Source organism: Microtus pennsylvanicus, chromosome 7, assembly GCF_037038515.1.
Source record: "Microtus pennsylvanicus isolate mMicPen1 chromosome 7, mMicPen1.hap1, whole genome shotgun sequence".
NCBI lineage: Eukaryota > Metazoa > Chordata > Mammalia > Rodentia > Cricetidae > Microtus > Microtus pennsylvanicus.
This window is the reverse complement of record NC_134585.1, coordinates 42,125,120-42,143,235: the sequence shown is the minus strand read 5'-3', so window position 1 is coordinate 42,143,235 and position 18,116 is coordinate 42,125,120. Positions and strand designations below refer to the sequence as shown.

Genomic DNA, 18,116 nt, shown 5'->3' with positions numbered 1-18,116 from the left:
TTCCTATGTGCTTGAAAGCTTCCTGATTCTACTGTGTCCTGTTTGTTTCCCTGTGGGAACTTCCTGTTTCTCAGAGGGATGATGGCAAAATAAAAACAAGAGGCTTAACTTTCACTCTTGAACACAGCACCTCCATTTCCTTTACTTCCTCTTCCTTAAAGTGTTTGCTTTAGAAAACTAGTAATGGTAAGTAAGGCTTATACAGTCTCCTTGAAACGCTGGCAAGTCTTTCTAAACTGAAAAGAAAAGTTCCTGCCATCTTAGAGATCCAATAATTTTTCACTTTAAAATGAAAACATCAGGGAAGTTGATAGTTGGTGCTTCTGTCCCTTTGTGTCTTTTGAGAGTACAGGACCTAAATCAACGGCCACATAAATTTGGGCTTCAAGTTTCAAAATTGTCTCCAGTTCCAAATTGCGTAGCATTTGGAAGAGTAGAGAAGCTTATTTTCCTTTGGAGAAAGCCAATTAAAAGAAAATAGATGGCGCAATTACCAAGATGATGAGTGTATGACAGAAGCCGGTGAAAGTCCCTATTGCAGGACACGCAACTGTTTAGCTTGAAGACACATATGTGGTGCTGTGCCTTGTGCCTCTCTAAAGGATGCAGGGCTCCAGTCTCTGAGGCTGCTTGTCATCCGTGTGCCCTCTGACTACATGCTTGTTCAGAACTAGGTTCTTCATTGTCTTCCATCATGGTTGCGGGCCTTTTCATGTTGGCAAGGGTCTAGGTTTTAATTATTATTTTCCTAATATTATAGAGCATGGAATTGGCAAGCTGTTTTGATAAGGGCCTTATGGTAAGCATTTCACAGTTTTCTGGTGATAGGGACTTTAGTGAAACAAGCCACTTCTCTCCTCGCTGCAGAACAGCTATTGGTAGCAGTTTATGAACAATGCTGTTTACGTAATAGACACCGGCTGAATTTAGTTAACCGGATGCAGTTTGCACCCTCCTGAGACAGAGACATGAGAGTGGACTTCCTTATAGAAAGTTTAGAAAAAAAAATTACATCACTTAAATCTACCATCAACACCTGCCACAATGTCTATTTATGTGTGTGTCTCTGTGTGTATGTATTTGTATAGGGGTATATGGGGTGTAGGGTATATTGTTATAAAGTACATTCCTCTTTCACTTCGGTAGGCTATGTTTTCAGTAAGGGTTTTTATCTAAATACTACGGAAATCTTTTAAACTGGGATTGATGGCTAGCCAGTGGGCTCTGGATGGCTGTATTTTTCAGAAATGTACATGCTGTTTGTAAGATTCTGATAACAGAGTTACTTGTTTAGTTTTCTACATTTACGCAAAGATTTATTTGCAGGTCTACTTTTGTTCAGTCTACTTCTCTAATACAAAGAGGGATCAGAAGGATAACTTTTGGTTGGTTTTAACCCTGCCCCCCCCCTTTTTTTTTAAGAAGTCACCTTTTGTGCCACCCACGTTTACCGTGTGGCTGTGATTATGATAACCAGAGTGAAAGCGACAAAATAGCATCCTTTAAAATTTCACACTATCATTTTAAAACATCATTAAGGATCATTTGAATTGAAAAATGTATTTAAAAAAAGAGAACCAATCTCAAATCACAACTAAATAAATTATGGATTCATGATTTTTCCATTGATAAGAATGCATGATATCATTCATTACTTGCTCAAGTTGTGACCTCCTGCTAAAGAACACCATGTGAGGAACTGCAGCCTGGTTTTAAATAGAGAATCATACATCCATTCTAAATATACCCATAATTAATAGCTTTCTAGAAAGATACGCTCTGCTACAACAGCTGTATTCTGTGTGAAGACACCACCTCCTTACAGTTAGGGAACAATGCTGCCCTCTAGGCGAAGGCCAAGGCCAAGTGTATAATTCAAAGGAGCAGAAAAAGGTTTTAAACTAAAAGGTGATTTTCCTCTGGCATTGGGCAGAAGCACAGCGTTGGTCCCTGGTAATGAGGCTGACCATGCTATGCTATTTGTGGATTTTCGATCATAGCTGGAATAAGGGGCATGTTTCATTTCTGAGGGCCTCAAATGTGGTTAGAAATGAGAAAGGATGTGGATAGTTTACATCAACTTCAGTAAATGCTCATTCTGTTTTTCTGGGGTTCTTTAATCTTGGGATTTTTTTTTTTGACCAGAGTCAAGAATAAACTTAAAGCAATTTCATGTTCGGTTATATCACATTCCCATGGTAATTTAAAAACTATACTTCCCCTCTGTCCTCCTGGAAAGCACCTTCTGCATTTTAGGAAAATAAGTCTTACAGTTAGGAAAAGAGGAGAGGACAAGACAATTTTGAAGGACCTAAGTCACTAAAGAAGCCTGACAATCGACAAAGCACAGCAGTAAGTATAGTCTGAACATGATTATGCACGGGAGTTGATGCTCACAACTCTTTTCACATCTGTACACATGAGGCAGATTCTGTGAAGCATGAATTCCTTGCAATTGTTTTTCTCATTAGTAAATAGCACAGCACTTCTATTGAGATATATGCTATTAGGTTGTCTTGTTTTCCCATTATCTAAAACCAGATAGAGGTCTAGCGCTAAAGTATAAAGCTGTCACATAATAGTTTCTTAAAATTGAAAATTAGATAAACATCCTTCTCCCCCCCCATATATTTACACAAAATCCCTCCCATGGGCTGATATTTTAAAATATGAATTGACTTCTGTAAAATTAATGTGTTTTTGCTTATAATGATTTCTAAAATCCTTTTATCCTCTTGGAGAATCAAACTATAGGCTTTTCATGTATTTTATGCATCTAGTCAACTTCATCATAAATTCTAAGACAATGTTAACCTTACCTGCTGGGCATCTTCCCACTTCTCCTTGTTTTCTTCATCTAGAAGGTTGCTAACTATTTGAAAGAAGTTCTGAAAATTAAATTGGATAAAAAGTTTAGGATTTGTATGCGAGAGTGTGCTTTGCAACAACACCTGTTTGGAAAGGTTACATCGCATGAATAGCTGCAGCATTTCTCTCCATCCTGACACATTCTTGATCTTTAAGGAGTCATTTTAACAACATGATTCTCACGTCTCTACATATTTCCCATCTGCATCCCAGAAGCAACCAGAATAGGTAAAATACTCTTTGTTCACAATGATGTATTCCACTGTCACCTAAATTATACTCATAATATCATTATACAATTATTCCTTGCAAATGGAATTTGCCTTCTTTAAAGAAGTCGCTTGTACTCATCAACCACAAGATATCCTGTGAACTGCAAACCGGGGCCACTATTTCATTGTTCCTAATAACAGTGTAGTAAGACCATGATGATGGGCCCCTCACTTTAAATTCTTATTCTGTCCTTCCTGATAATTTTATTTTTTTGCTTTTCAACTATCTATTGAAAGGAGTAAAGAAACATTCAAAATTTCTAGCAAAGAGCATTCAAAATTTCTAGCAAAGAGCATTCAAAATTTCTAGTAAAGAGCACATGTAACAATGCTTAATAAATCTAAACATGCCCTTTTTGAAGTTCCAAATCCTTACCAGTACCCTCAGTGCTAATGGACAAAGACTTTTTTATCTTCATCTATAATTATGCAAATGACTGTCTGGTTTTCTCTTTCCAGGCAGACGAGCTCACTCTGAGGTTCATTTTTCATTTACCGTGAGCACCCTGACTACTGCACTCAACTCAGTTCTGCCACTGATGATTTCCTATGTGAGATGTCACCAGAAAGACTTGCCTGGGTTCTCACATTATGCTGTGCCATCAAGATACAGGAGTCTGGAGAAGAGATAAGGGTGCCTCTTAGTGGTTGACCTGAGACCTACAGTGTCCAGCAGAGACATGATACCCAGACAGCGGCTGATTGGCTGTGTCCTTCGTTGTATCCTATCTAAACTGGTCTGTAGGGGACTAAACAGGCACATTTCAGCTCGCTGACTCGTTCACTAGCTTAGGGCAGGACTCCCCCGTGGGCAAAAATGATATTAATTTGTCAGTTTTGTTTGTCTTTTCTATATACAGCTTTTCAAAACAAGCATTTGCTCTCCTTCCAAATAACGTCACCTGGGTGTTTTTAGATGGAAAAACAAGGCTGCTTCGTTTCCTCTGCTGTGGTTTGAAGCTGTTAGTATCTATATTTAATTGCCCTATTTGTGCTATTTATTTTAATAGTTCCTGGCAATCACATGGCTGAAACATGTTTCGAGTTATAACCTCTGTAAAAGTTTTAGACTATTTTATGCAGCTGCTGGGGACAGGAGGAGGTAGTAAGTCTGCTTTAAACTCATTTTCAATGTGTTTAACCTCTGTACTACCTGCCATTTTTACCACTTAAAATTTCTTGCTTGGAGTGTTAACATTTTAAGGGCTTAGTCCACTGAGCTGTAACTCTACCTATGGGCAGAAAGAATTAACCTTCAGAGTTCTCCAATTGCCTATGGCTGGTTAACTCAGGAGGGGACAGGAAGCTAATGAGGCAAATGCTGTAGGTTTCATCCCTGTGCATGCAAGATGGCTATGTTGAGGTCCTTGACCTTGGTCTGTATCTTAACCCCTCCAGCTATCATATGAAATGCATTCTGCTGCTAACAAGAGACGCCAAGAGAAAAAGGGAAGCAATTTGTGCAAATGCATCTCCATTTCTGGAAAAACACTTCCCAAAGCATGTTTTCCTGACAGTGGGTCAGTGACTTCTTGCTATACATGAAGGCAGCTGCACACACACACAATTCCTTGATGAAAATAATGAATTCAGTGTTCTCTTTTTTAAAATAACCAAGGGACGAACATAAAAGCATGAATTATTAATCCAAATCTTAAACCAAGCCAGCACAGACTAGAGAAAACACTTTGTATTATTTTTCAGGAACAATAAATGGGCCTTTATTGAATCAGAGTAGGAAGGCAGCTCAGATTAAAGTTCCCCTGTGATCTCATAGCTGATCGTATTTCAGAATAATCAACAGCCATTTTCTGACTAATGTGGGCCATGTAGGACACAGTGAGACGAGTGAAGCTTCAGTCATTGTCTGGAGTCATGGGGAAGGCATCTTTGGGCAGAGTGAATCTTTTTTGGTGCATCAGTTTATCCTTAACATTTGCCCATAGGAGATACCTAGTAATGTTCAAAATTAAAGGAAGGTGTTACAAAGTCATAATGCGTTGGATTTGCAAATAAGAATCAGCACCAGTCTTCTGAACTGACAGTGACTCTGTTGTCAGAATCCTGGTTGTATCAAATGCACTTAAAAACATGTGTATTGAATTCGGTTATATGTTTTAATCCACTGTGACTTGTCATACATGAACAGGCTGACAGAATGTAACACGTCAAACAAGACAATGTTTGTAAGAGCAGACTGGTAACGTTTCTGGACACCTGAATGACTCCTGAGTAGTCTGAAGACTCTTTACCTTCACAGTGTTCACTAAGTGCCCTTGCACCCTAGAGATATTCTTCTTTGGGTGATTAATGAATCCAATCATGTATGTCTGTCCCTGATATGTATCACACAGCAGCCTTTCCTTTTAGGGTCCGTGTGCATGCCTGTGTCCGTGTCCGTGTCCGTGTGTGTGTGTGTGTGTCTTTATTGAAACAAGGTTTGGCTATGTAGTCCTGACAAGCCTGGATCCCGCTCTAGACTGGGCTGGCATAGGGCTGATCATGCTCGTGTGGTTTCTGTGCTTTAACACACTGATCCCATGTCTTAGACTTATTTCAAAAACTTAAAGTCCCTGGCAGAGACTCAGTGGTACAAAAACTAACGAATCAGATATATACTAAAAATTCCCTTTTAATGTTTTCTTTTAATTACAAGGTCTTGTTCCATTTTATTTCTCTAATCTGTAAAAGCCACCTGGAAGAGTTAAATGAATTTTGGAGGTAATTTATGTACTATTCCTATTGCATAGAACCTGTTAAATATATTGTCTTTTATGATAACATTTCTTCCATATTATCTTTTTTTATGATTTGCTACATAAATTGTATTTACTACTACATTATGGTAAATGCATAGCTACCATGTTGGTAAAGACTTCCAAGCTCATCTCTACCCCCCTTTGAATATCTCTATCTCTTGCAGAAAAAGCAAAAACAGAACTAATTAAATACTGACTTTAGCTTGGAAGTTTTCAATAGCTGATGTGGGAGTGTCATATCAATCTGTTGATTTCATTGGTAAGCAATAAAGAAACTGCTAGGCCCATTTGATAGGCCCACCTTTAGGTGGGAGGAGTAAACAAAACAGAACGCTGGGAGGAAGAGGAAGTGAGGTCAGACTCGACAGCTCTCCTCTCCAGAGCAGACACCTCAGAGAGAGAGACGCCATGCTACCTGCTCCAGGGAAGACACACGCTATGAAGCTCCGACCCAGGATGAACTTAGAGTAGAATCTTCCCGGTAAGACCGGTGCTCACAGATTGTTAGAGATGGGTTGATTGGGATATCAGAATTAGCCAGTAAGGGCAAGAGCTAAGGGCCAAGCAGTGATTAAAAGAATACAGTGTCCGTGTAATTATTTCGGGGTAAAGCTAGCCGGGCAGGCGGCTTGGGGTGTTGGGGACACAGCCCCGCTGCCGCCCTTATTACAACAAATGACGCCCAGACGTGTGGCTAACTGAGTCCACAGAAAGCCTGAGAAAGCTTGGAAAAGAATAGAGTAAAGCATGTTTCTTGTGGCAATCTCTTGGGTCTACTCTGCTTGCCAGAGGCAAGCAAGCGCCTCATCTAAGAGAGGCTTCCTGACTCTGCTTTAGCTGCAAAGCCTGCAGCTCATTAAGAGGTCCTGCCACGAAACACTTAAACGGTGTTGAGGAAAAGCTGAACACATGCTTTTTGGTTTTCAGCCGCAGCAGGAACAAACCTGTATTGTTTAAAAATGCTGGCTTTCTGGGCCATCCTGCCAGGCCAAACTCTGTTTGAGGCAGGAGGGCCGGCTACCGAGAGAGGACTTGAGTGTTGTCTGTTGTAGCTTGCTGGCTGGTAGGGACCTTGAAACGCCATAGAGGTGTGGCTATAAACATGACTACAGCCAGTACCTCAGCCACGAGGCTGGAAAGCTAAGGAATGGGCTGGATCCAGCCATCAAAGACACACCTTTAGTCCTACTGAGATTGCTTGGTAAATTAAGGACTCATGTGGTCAGAAAAAGAGTGATATACAGTAAAGAGAGATTCAAAGACAGAGAAAATTTCTGAATGGTTTAAAGTGTGTTAAAAATATATGCAGACTAAAAGTTAAAATTCTTAAAGTAAACCTCTGTGACTTCAAGGTGTGGTAGCACACGCCTTTAATCCCAGTGCCTAGAAGGCAGAGACGAACAGATCTCTGTGAGTTCAAGGTGTAGTAGCAAACACCTTTAATCCCAATGCCTGGGAGGCAGAGACAGGCAGATCTCTGAGAGTTCAAAGACAGCCTGGTCTACAGGTCAAAGATATATGCTCAAAAAGCAAAAAGTTAACCTAGGAATGTCACAGCTTAGATTCTTAAGCGCCTAGTGATTTAAAGGCGCAAATCAAAAGTGCTCCTGGATAGTAAAAAATTGCAGATTCACAATAGGACAGATTCAGACTACTATATGATTCACACTGTTGGATGAATGTACGTAGGCTTGAGAGAGAGAGAGAAGAAAAAGAATATAGAGAATAAAGTTGATGATTAAAAAAAAGAGGTAAAGTCTTTAAAGAGACAGAGTACAGATAGTTATAGATATAAATAAAAATAAGCCGCATAAAAATGGAAAATTCACAGAGAGTCTGGATTCTTTGTATTATTGTGTTTTCTTTAAAATTTTTGACTGTGAAGGAGCTAAGTACAGAGAGACATTTCATTACATGGGCTGCCAAGCTAAACCAGAATGGATATAAGGGTATTACGATTTCAGAATTTGGGTCTAAGGATATGATGCTTTGGAGAGAGTCTTCTTTTGTTTTCACAGAGGATGAGACCCTGTTCATTTCTTCTATTCCTATTTGGTATGATGGACCACGTCCTTCTGAAGGTTTGCTGTGAACGCCCTCAGAAAATTGCTTCACTCAACTGCCAACTGAGATGAAACTAGCACACAGGTTATACTATGAAAGACCTAATTAACGACGCCCCCATTCAGCAGGAAGCAGTTTGGAGAGAAAAAACTGCGCCCATGTTCCCAAATATAGTTTATAAATGTTCTTTTACATTTAAAGGGGGATATGATATAGGTATGAATAATTTGCATTAGTATAGATTTTGCTTTATTGATAGAGATTTATGGTCAATTTTGTTATATGTATAAATGTTTCTGATGTAACTTTTACTTGATAACTGTTTTGTTATATGTAATTTTGCTATGTTAAAGTTAAAGCCTTTTTTTTGCTTAAACAGAAAAAGGGGAAGTGATTTGGGAGTGTCATATCAATCTGTTGATTTCATTGGTAAGCAATAAAGAAACTGCTAGGCCCATTTGATAGGCCCACCTTTAGGTGGGAGGAGTAAACAAAACAGAACGCTGGGAGGAAGAGGAAGTGAGGTCAGACTCGACAGCTCTCCTCTCCAGAGCAGACACCTCAGAGAGAGAGACGCCATGCTACCTGCTCCAGGGAAGACACACGCTATGAAGCTCCGACCCAGGATGGACTTAGAGTAGAATCTTCCCGGTAAGACCAGTGCTCACAGATTGTTAGAGATGGGTTGATTGGGATATCAGAATTAGCCAGTAAGGGCAAGAGCTAAGGGCCAAGCAGTGATTAAAAGAATACAGTGTCCGTGTAATTATTTCGGGGTAAAGCTAGCCGGGCAGGCGGCTTGGGGTGTTGGGGACACAGCCCCGCCGCCGCCCTTATTACAACAAATAGCTATCTCTCTTTTCACAGAATAAACCTGATAAGATGGGTTTTGTACAGTGTAGTGATTCCCAGAGGTCTGTTTAGCTAGAGGTGCTGTGCCAAATGGCTGTTGGACACAAAGGTCAAACAGGTAAGACTGTGTTTTCTTGGTATGATGACAGAGAACTAACTCAGAGAACTAAATGCATAATGGTTAGAGAAACATAAACACCTCTGTGGCGATCAAAGGCAAGGTCCCAGAATAGAAAATAATGAAAATAACATTTTTTCATTTCATTTCATTTTGTGGGTAGACGTCTATAATCTTGCTGTACTTCGGATTGGCTTCTACTTGGCAGATTTCTAATGGGCCACACATCAATTTGTGTAACTCATGAAAGAATCTTGAAGGTTCTAGTTGTTTGAAAATTGAAATGTAGATTAGGCTAAGGACTTGATGACCCCAAGTCACAGGAAATGTCCCACTCCATCTTAACTCAGGAGCAAAATGTTTAGACTTCAAAGGGCAAAGATAACCCCGAAAGGAGAAGGCCCTGTAATGTAGAGGTAAAGATCTGATACATTTTGTTGGCTCTATTCAGGTGTGTTGCAATAACTCTAGGAAAGCTTAATGACCAGGAAGAAGGTGTTATCATTACTATAAGGATGAATAGTGTAGGGTAAACCATTCATTGCCACCCAAGAGACTGGGTGATAGCTGCAAAGCCGGGTGTGATGTAGACTCCCGCTGTCCTCATTTTTCCCTTTCACTGTTCTGCCCCGTAGTTTGTCTATAATCCAGGTGTATGAGTCTTATTCATTCTCCCAAACTATAACTTTGTTTATAGATAAATATAGATTATAAGCCTGCTTCCTGTTCTTTATGTTATAACTGGCCTAGAAAAGACACCTGTGTCTCTCAATCTGATTATGAGACTATTGAAACACCGGATCCTGAAAGAAATGGAAATTTCCCAAAGGAATCTCATGCTGGAAAAAAGAAAGAGCAGCAACCAGAGGAAAACTTGTTTCCCTGAAAGAAATCTCAAATAGCTGAATACCTTACAAGTTGAGGCTGAAATCCAGATAATGACAAGTCAATGGTGAACCCACACCTTGCCTGGGACTGCTTAGATGTGGTATCCTTAGTTCTTCATTTAAACATTGATCTCATTTCGGGACACTGGAGATAGACTTGGGACTTAAGATGTTTCTTGGAACCCTTTTTGCCTCTTCCTAATACAGCCATATTAAAGGCATAGTGTTATGTGCTTTTCATGTTTTTGTTTTCTTGGTTTTTCTGTTTAATTGATCTATCGTGGACAAGTACTCAAGCTTTGCTTATTAGAGTTGCTAGGGCCCATGTTCTGTCTCTAAAACTTCTGGTGACCAGGATGTCTAAATATGGTCTTTAGATTAAAAGAAGTAACAACTTCCAACACACCACCTATGCCAAACACAGGGAACCTTGCAGTGCATCTCTACCAATAATACTCTTTGTCTTACAGATGCATTTGGAGAATATGTTCTATTTTCTCAGGAAAGGAATGCGTATAGAGAATTATAAAAGCACAACACAGATATCACAGTGTATGGGGCCAAAGACGGAAGATAAGGATATCATTAAATATGCTTTGCTGCCTAACACAGTGGCTTTTGTGGGGCCAAAGGAAAGAAAGGATATAGTAATGGAAAGGTGAGAAAAGAAAGAGAAAATAATTGGAAGTATATTTACTTTTGCAAGAAGTATATAGAGTGGTTTCTTTTTTCTATATCCTTTAGTGTCCTGGGGATGGGAAAGAATCAACAAGACAGGTGGAGTTCTGAACTCATCCATCCTAAACTCCAGTGCATGAATGGAATCAGTAAATCAATAAATAAATTTGAAATGATTACTTTAAGATTAGGGTTGTGGTTTGAATGCAAAAGGCCTTCTATGGGTTAAAATGTTTGTATACTTGGTCTCCAGTTGACAGTGCTATTTGGGAAGGTTGGGAAACTGGCATCTCAGTGGATGAAGTGGGTCATTGGGCATAGATCTTGAGGCCTCCTCTTCATGCTCTGCTTCCTGAGTGGGGATGCAATATGACTAGAGAGTCTCCTGCCCCTACACAGTAGCTTCCTTAACTGTTCTTCTGCTTCCCCTCCCATGAGGGATTATTTATCTCTGCACTATTTTCTAGGATAAACATTTTCTTGCTTTTTTGAGTTATTTTATCCCAGCAATGAGAACATAACCAAGACAGGTGTATAAGACAGTGGGAAAGTGCTTAACTAGGCTATCAAAAGCCCTGATTTCAATCCTCGGCAGTAAAAATAATAAACAAAGAAAATTAGTTCAACTAGTAATTACAATGGATTAAATTACAAGATTTAAATGTTGCTGATGGAAGGGCACTTTGAGATCCTACCATTTGGTGGTGATTGAGCATGGCTCCTACTGTTTCAAAGATATTAAGAGACTTAAAGCAGATGCTTTAGGCAGAACATTGCTACCTTAGCCTGCCACCTTGGCCATGTGAGGGCACAGTATTCTTCCCTTTGGGAGGGTGTCATAATAAGGTGCCATATTGGAAGATAGAGATTCTCCACAGGACAAATGAACTTCCTGTGGCTCATCTTGGACTAAGTTTCTATGTATTAGAAGAAAAAAAAGCTCATTTTCTTTCCTATTTTGCTGAAATAGCCTAAATGGACAAAGAGAGGTTAAAATATAGTAGATTATAGAGAGACCTGAACTATGAACGGCAGGGGGGAAAAGAGAAAGGGTGGGGAGGGATGAACAGGTAGGGGAGAATGAGAGTGTGAACAGGGAAAGGGAGAGAGAAAATGTAAGAGGGAGGGGATGAACAAACAGGAGGGTATGAGAAACTTTGTGTGAAGAGACAGAGAAAGAGTGTGTTTGGTGGGGGATTATTAGTTAAGAAGAAAACCTTTATCTGTATGTGATATCTAACCTGAGACCATCATGATGAAGAGATACTTTTAAATTGATAATTTGCCCCTAAATATAAGTGGGAAGAGAAAGAGAATACACATATCATGAATAAAATCCATCTAAGCAATTTTTAGAAAGAGAAAGAAAGAAAGAATATTTCTAAGCTGGTCTTGAATAGGCTGGATAGAGTAGACCATACTATTCATAAAGATTGAAAAAGTCAAGGGTCAGGTAAGGTGGAGTCTTCAACTCACAATGGTTATCTGCAAGTTAAAAATATAAGTCTGCTTTTGGAAGCTGCATAGCATAGCAAGTACAGTGCAGTGAAAGTAAAAACAGCTATCATAAAATAGTTTCAATTGCTGAGGGTAGAGAAGGTAGTAGCTTGGTGCACAGAAACACACGATGACAGATTGCACAGGGGAGAAGGCAGAGAATCAAACATTCATCTTTGGTTTCTGGCTCAGAATACCTAGGTTTAGAATAAAACTACATATGCTGTAACCAGCCTGAGAAATACCTGCACTGGAGAGAGAGAGAGAGAGAGAGAGAGAGAGAGAGAGAGAGAGAGAGAGAGAGAGAGAGAGAGAGAGAGCGCTTAATTTTGATCTGGTTGAACATTAAGATTCTACAATGCAGCCAAGTGAAGAGGCCCAGGAGACACTTTGACTTAAGTCTAAATCTCAAGAGATAAAAGCGATATGAATAATTAGTCATAGTTGAAAACAGGAGCCCTTTGGGATAAAGAATATGAATATCAAAAATAGAGCTGAATAGGTAAAGTCAAGGTTAAACACTGGAGCTAAGTCTACTAGGAAGAATAGTAAATGAGATAGGTAAGGGAGGACGAGAGGCAAGAATGACAGGTGATAGAATATAACACATTTGGAAGCTGATCCATGGGTGAAATTAATGCCAAGGCACACAGACTGATCTTCAGCTAGGCAAACACCCGAAGGCAACAGAAGATACAGTACAATAGAATTCATTTTTTCCAACCTTGGCTGCTCATAGTGGAGCACATGCATCTCATCTAGGAACACAGCTACAATATAGACTAATGCAGGCTCTGTTGATTCCCTGTGATGTGTGACACTACTTCTTGATCCCCTGGTGTGGAAATTATGTAGAAAAGGAATTGATCTCAGGCAACATTATGGTATGGATCAATTTGAATGTTCTTACATTATTTGTTTTTAAGTGAACAACCCCTCAAGTGTGGCCTGAACTATGTATGTACATTTTGTCTCAGGCAAGTAATCTGAATAATTTAGAATTGACTGGACTCAATAAATCATAATGTGCATTAGAGTTTTATGCAGAACATCTATCCAAGCAGGATATCTACTGGCTTTGGGTAATTAGAAGCTAGCAAGGACTCAGAAAGACCAGAGACTATCATCCAAATCATCCTACAGTAGGTGTTAGGGCTGAATGTATATGGACCATATGATTCAGGGAAAGAAATTAAGCACATGAAAAAGGCTGAGCTAATTTGAGGGTGTGGGGTACCTTGTGCCAGGGTCTAAAGCTTCCAGGATGACCTGACCTGATAGTTGTGGGCATAGGTCTCCAATATCAGGCCTGGCTAACCCTGCTGGGCCACATCAAATTCTCAGACCTGAAATACTTGGAGAGCAGACTGTTGAAATTCCTCTCCCAATATGTGCTGGTTTAGATGAAAACAACAAGCCTTCTTTTAGTTGCATCCTCACGGAAACTCTGACTCATTTTGTAACCAGCAGAAGGGTGTTGCTCTGGGATACACTGACTGTGATTCACTATGTTTTTTTCTCTGCTATGAAGCAAGACAACTTAGCCTGTAGAGGTTCCTAATAGCTTCAATCAGCAGTGTTTAAATGATGCTACAAGTCTCTTAGGGATAAGTTTGGGACCAAAGGTTCTGGTAAGAGTTAGCATAGTAAGTCGACCTCTGAGATGCTGCAAATGGGATGAAATGCAGCGAAGGAAGAGGATATTGAGTTATTGGGGCTTTAGGGCATATGCTTGGTACTGCTTTCCAAGTCTTCATTTAAAAATGAAAAGTAAGGAAGTGAGTGACACTTACATGGCTAATTATAGTATATTTATTATTCACCTGTTGGCAGCATGGCAGAACAGCCAATTTGATAAATTGTCAATAGTTAGTGTAGACAAAATACTTAAAAAACCAAGACATGGAAACACTCTTTCTTAAGTAAGGATACTTAGAGAATCTAAACCATCCAGGTAACCAGACAATATGTAGAGAGAGCTGCAAGGAGGGGAAGAACACATGTCAGTCCTTGTTGCACTAGGGATTTAGGGAAGCATAACTACATTCAAACAATGGGGGTCACACATTAAGCAAACTCCACTCTGATGTGGGATATCTCTCTTTATGCTGTGAATATATTTTATTATCATTGGCTAATAAAGAAGGTTATTTGGCCAATAGTTAGGCAGAAGAGAGACAGGAAGGAAATCCAAATAAAGTTACAGGGAGAAGAATGGCAGAGTCAGGGAATTGCCAGCAGTCACCAAAGGTGTAAGATGCCAGAACATTACTGGTAAGCCACAGAGCACCTGGCAATATGTAGATTAAGAGATGAGTTAATTTAAGATTTAAAAGCTAGTTAGTAATAAGCCTAAGCCATTTACCAAACAATTTGTAATTAATATTAAGCCACAGAGTGGTTATTGGGAGGTGGCAGGCAGGAGAGAAACCTCCAGTTACACCACTCCTCTACCTACAGAAAAAAATGATACCTGTAAACACAGCATAAGTCACATATATGATGTGACATTTTTGTGCCATCCTGTGCCAAAAGAGCCCAGCAGCCAAGAATAAGTGACTGCAGAAATCTCACCTCTAAATGTAATACAGACGCTGCACTCTTTCCTCCCAAAGCTCAGGAATCAGTGCAGGAAGGGGATAGAGAGACTGTAAGAGCCTGAGACAGTAAATGACAAATGACTCACTGTGCTCTTGATATCATAGGGCAGCTGCACACACGGACTCACAGCAGTTGTAACAGCATGCACAAGAGCTGTTCACGCTCAATCCAGCCAAAAGCCTAACATGAAGACGAGGCTTTGTGTATGAATTCCAAACTGTAATGAAGCTGTTATTGCCAGCAGTTAGCTGCTGGGAGGAGGGTGCGTTTTCTCAAAGGGTGTAACCCCTGGTAAATCAACACTCACTCCAACAGAAAGCCACATTTCATGGACAGCACACACTCATCTTGATGGGTTAAAAAAGGAAAAGGATACAAAGTTGGATGGGTAGGGAAAGGAGTAGGGAATCTCGGGAGAGTTGGCGGATGAGAGATGAATATGATCAAACACATTGTATGAAAACTGCCAAACAACTAAGAAAAATACCTTCAAAAAAATGAGTTCAGCATCTTGGCTCAGACAACATACTTCTGTGAACCATTAAAAGACCGGAAATACCTCTTCAGACAACATGCCATGAACAGCAGAGGTGAAAACTGGTCAGAATGTTCTGAGAAGACTCTGTTCTGGGTCACAGTTTTTCTCTGTGCATCCTTCTATTACTAAATTTATGCATACCGGTTTGCTTATTCTTTTAGAATAGATTAATTCTCTGCTATGCCAGGGTTCACCTTATCTTTCTCTTTTGTGATCATAGATATTCCTCCCCCAAACATCTTTTTGACTTTTCTGCTCCTTCTCACTAGGTGAGGAGAGGTGTGAGCCATACAAAATTATAATAATAATGAGTAGATCTAGTACCTAAAATTTGGCCTAGTCACAAACTGGCTACAAGTCAAAATTTATTTCTCTGGATTACACTGCTGTCCACATATTTAACCGAGTCCCTGCTCTGTGTACACAGTGAAGATGGCATTTGTCTTCTAATCTCTGCAGATCTGTTACATCAGTGGGGAGTCTAAAAGTACCTAACTGTATGAACAAAGTAAATTTTAATCTTGACAACCCTCTTTTCAATAGTCTTGAACCTATCTTATAAAGAGCCTAGCTCTTTTAAACTCATTTAAACAAATTAGGAAAAGTCCAACAAATTCAAAAGCCAATGCAAGCAGACCTTTGGGTCTTGTGGATACTCCTTTCTCTAACAATATCCTTTCCATCCTCAATTCTGCTGCTTAACAATGGTCCCTTCTTGTCTGTAAATGTATTCTTGAATTCATGTATCAGACACTGACTCAAAAGGAACCCTTGACTACTCACCACAGAGTGAGGAGATATCCCAACATCACAGGGCTCCAATTTAACAGGAAGCTACCAGAGATTTTGATATCTCTGACTTCTGATCTCATGTCTTTCTTTTATATAAACAATAAAGATTGAAAATGTTAGAAAACTCATGTTCCTGAGTTAATCAGAACCTAAACAATGAAGCCTGCAAGCAAGGAAAGAAAACACCAAAGTTTGTAGCCACTGAAGGGTCAGACACAGCCTGACTATTGCCTAATACTGTGAGTCACCATTAAGCAAGTCCCATTTTCCTACCCATAGAAAGAATGGGCCCTGTCACATGGTATAAATCATGTATACTGCATTCACCCACTCTAGCACGTAGCTTATGTCACACATTCACTAGGCCTAATTCCTCTTGAAACAAGACTTCCCTTAAAAAAAAAAAACTTTAAAAAGATGACATCTTGCTTTCTCTCACTGATCTGAATTTCTGCTTCAGATCTATCACCCAATGCCTGCAAGCTTAACAAAGCTGAAGGACCATTTGCCATACTTTATCAATTATCCCCTTTCTCTTTCTAAATCCCAAGAAAAGCAAAGGGAAGAATGGTCCCTAAATTTTGGACAGACATGGCCAAGATGCTTGAGAACCAGCATTGTAAGAAAACATCTGGTTTTCTACCAGCCACTGTACAACTTGTCATAGGACAAGCTGCCTGGCATTGAGTTCTCAATAAAGCAGTGTTTAGAGGTTTTCATGTTTTCCTGATCTGGGTTGAATTGTACTTTTTTCTTCTGATTTATATGTTGAAGTCCTAACACTTGATGATCATATGTGAGATTATCTAGAAATATTTCGATCAATGAGGGACTCAGGTTTAAAGAAAAATAGCATGGTTACTGTAGGTCTCTGGTATTCTTATAAAAAAACGTAATAACACAGAGATACCAAGGTACATGTGCAGAGAAAAAATAAGGAGCATTAAAAGATACTGATCGAAGGCTGACATTTACAAGCCAAAGAAATCATTGAAGCCAAGTCTGTGGTCAACTCCTACCTTCAAATCTGAGATACATTTCTGGAATATTTGTTCTGTTAGCCCTATCAAATAAATACAGCATTCAATAGCAATTAAAAAAAACAGAAAACCAAATTTTGATAGTAAATTATAGTAAACACACAAATCTCAATATTACCTTAACTTTTAGCTTAAAAAATGGGAGATTCTGAAAGAATAAAATTATGATATTTTATTGTACTTTTAAAAATCACCCTAAATTATTATTTAGACTCAAAAGACAAAGAAATTGAGATAGCAAGATAGTTCGGAGAGTAAACACACTTGACACTAACACATGAAAGACCAAGTTTGATTCATACGATTTACAGAGGAGAGAACCAATTCCTACAAGTTTCCACTGACCTCCACAAACATCCTATAACACACACACACACATATACACACACACCTTAAATAGGTGAATTATATCATGGATCATTATACTATGCAAAATAAGCCACATTTGGAAAGACAGAATTCACGTTTTCTTTCACATATGAAATCTAGAATAGTTTTTTTTTTTAAGATAAAACTAAAACAGGTCTATTTGGAAAAGAAAGGGGACAAGAGAAAGAGGAGAAAAGAAATGTAAATGAGAAGGTAAATGTTATATTTTGTATGCATGTATAAAAATTCACAATGAAATTCATTTACTTATAAAATTAATATAAATAAATAAAATTATTTCAATAATTTCCTGGCATCAATTAGCAGATAGATTGCAATGTGTAGGTTCACATTCATGTGCTGTCTTTCCTTTCCTACCTAACTGCTGTACTCTTTGCCCTTGGACGTTTGTTCCTCCTTTCAGACAGTAGGGACAGTAGTTATTAGACTTGCAGGTCATGCAGGATAGATCCCTCTCTTGGGCTCACCTCTGGCCTTTTCTCCCATGGGTTTGTGTCATAATACCAGAAAGAAAATGACCACAGCATCCCCTTAATATTGAAATTATCATATAAGAAGGTAGAAGTTCCAGGGCCCAATTGAGGCTCCTTAAGATTAAGCTACTTCTTTCTGTTCAAATATATATAATCAACCTCAGATCTTGGGTAGAGATTTGACATTCTGATTGGCTCCAAGGACTAGAACATTCTGTTGTCTTGTCCTTTGAGGGTTAATGTTACTAATCACCGGGAGACTACTCCTTCGGAAGAAGATTTATCAG

The 18,116-nt window shown here is 39.2% G+C and overlaps 1 protein-coding gene across 3 annotated transcripts in view; it reads right to left on the bottom strand.

Annotated features, from left to right (window-relative positions):
* Positions 1–18,116, bottom strand: part of Adgrb3 (adhesion G protein-coupled receptor B3) — a 714,721-nt gene that overhangs the window by 373,343 nt on the left and 323,262 nt on the right. For all 3 annotated transcript variants that reach the window (XM_075980559.1, XM_075980557.1, XM_075980558.1), the window contains exon 11: positions 2,820–2,888. In XM_075980559.1, coding sequence (XP_075836674.1) covers positions 2,820–2,888 — 69 coding nt within the window. The remainder of the gene's footprint in view (positions 1–2,819; positions 2,889–18,116) is intronic.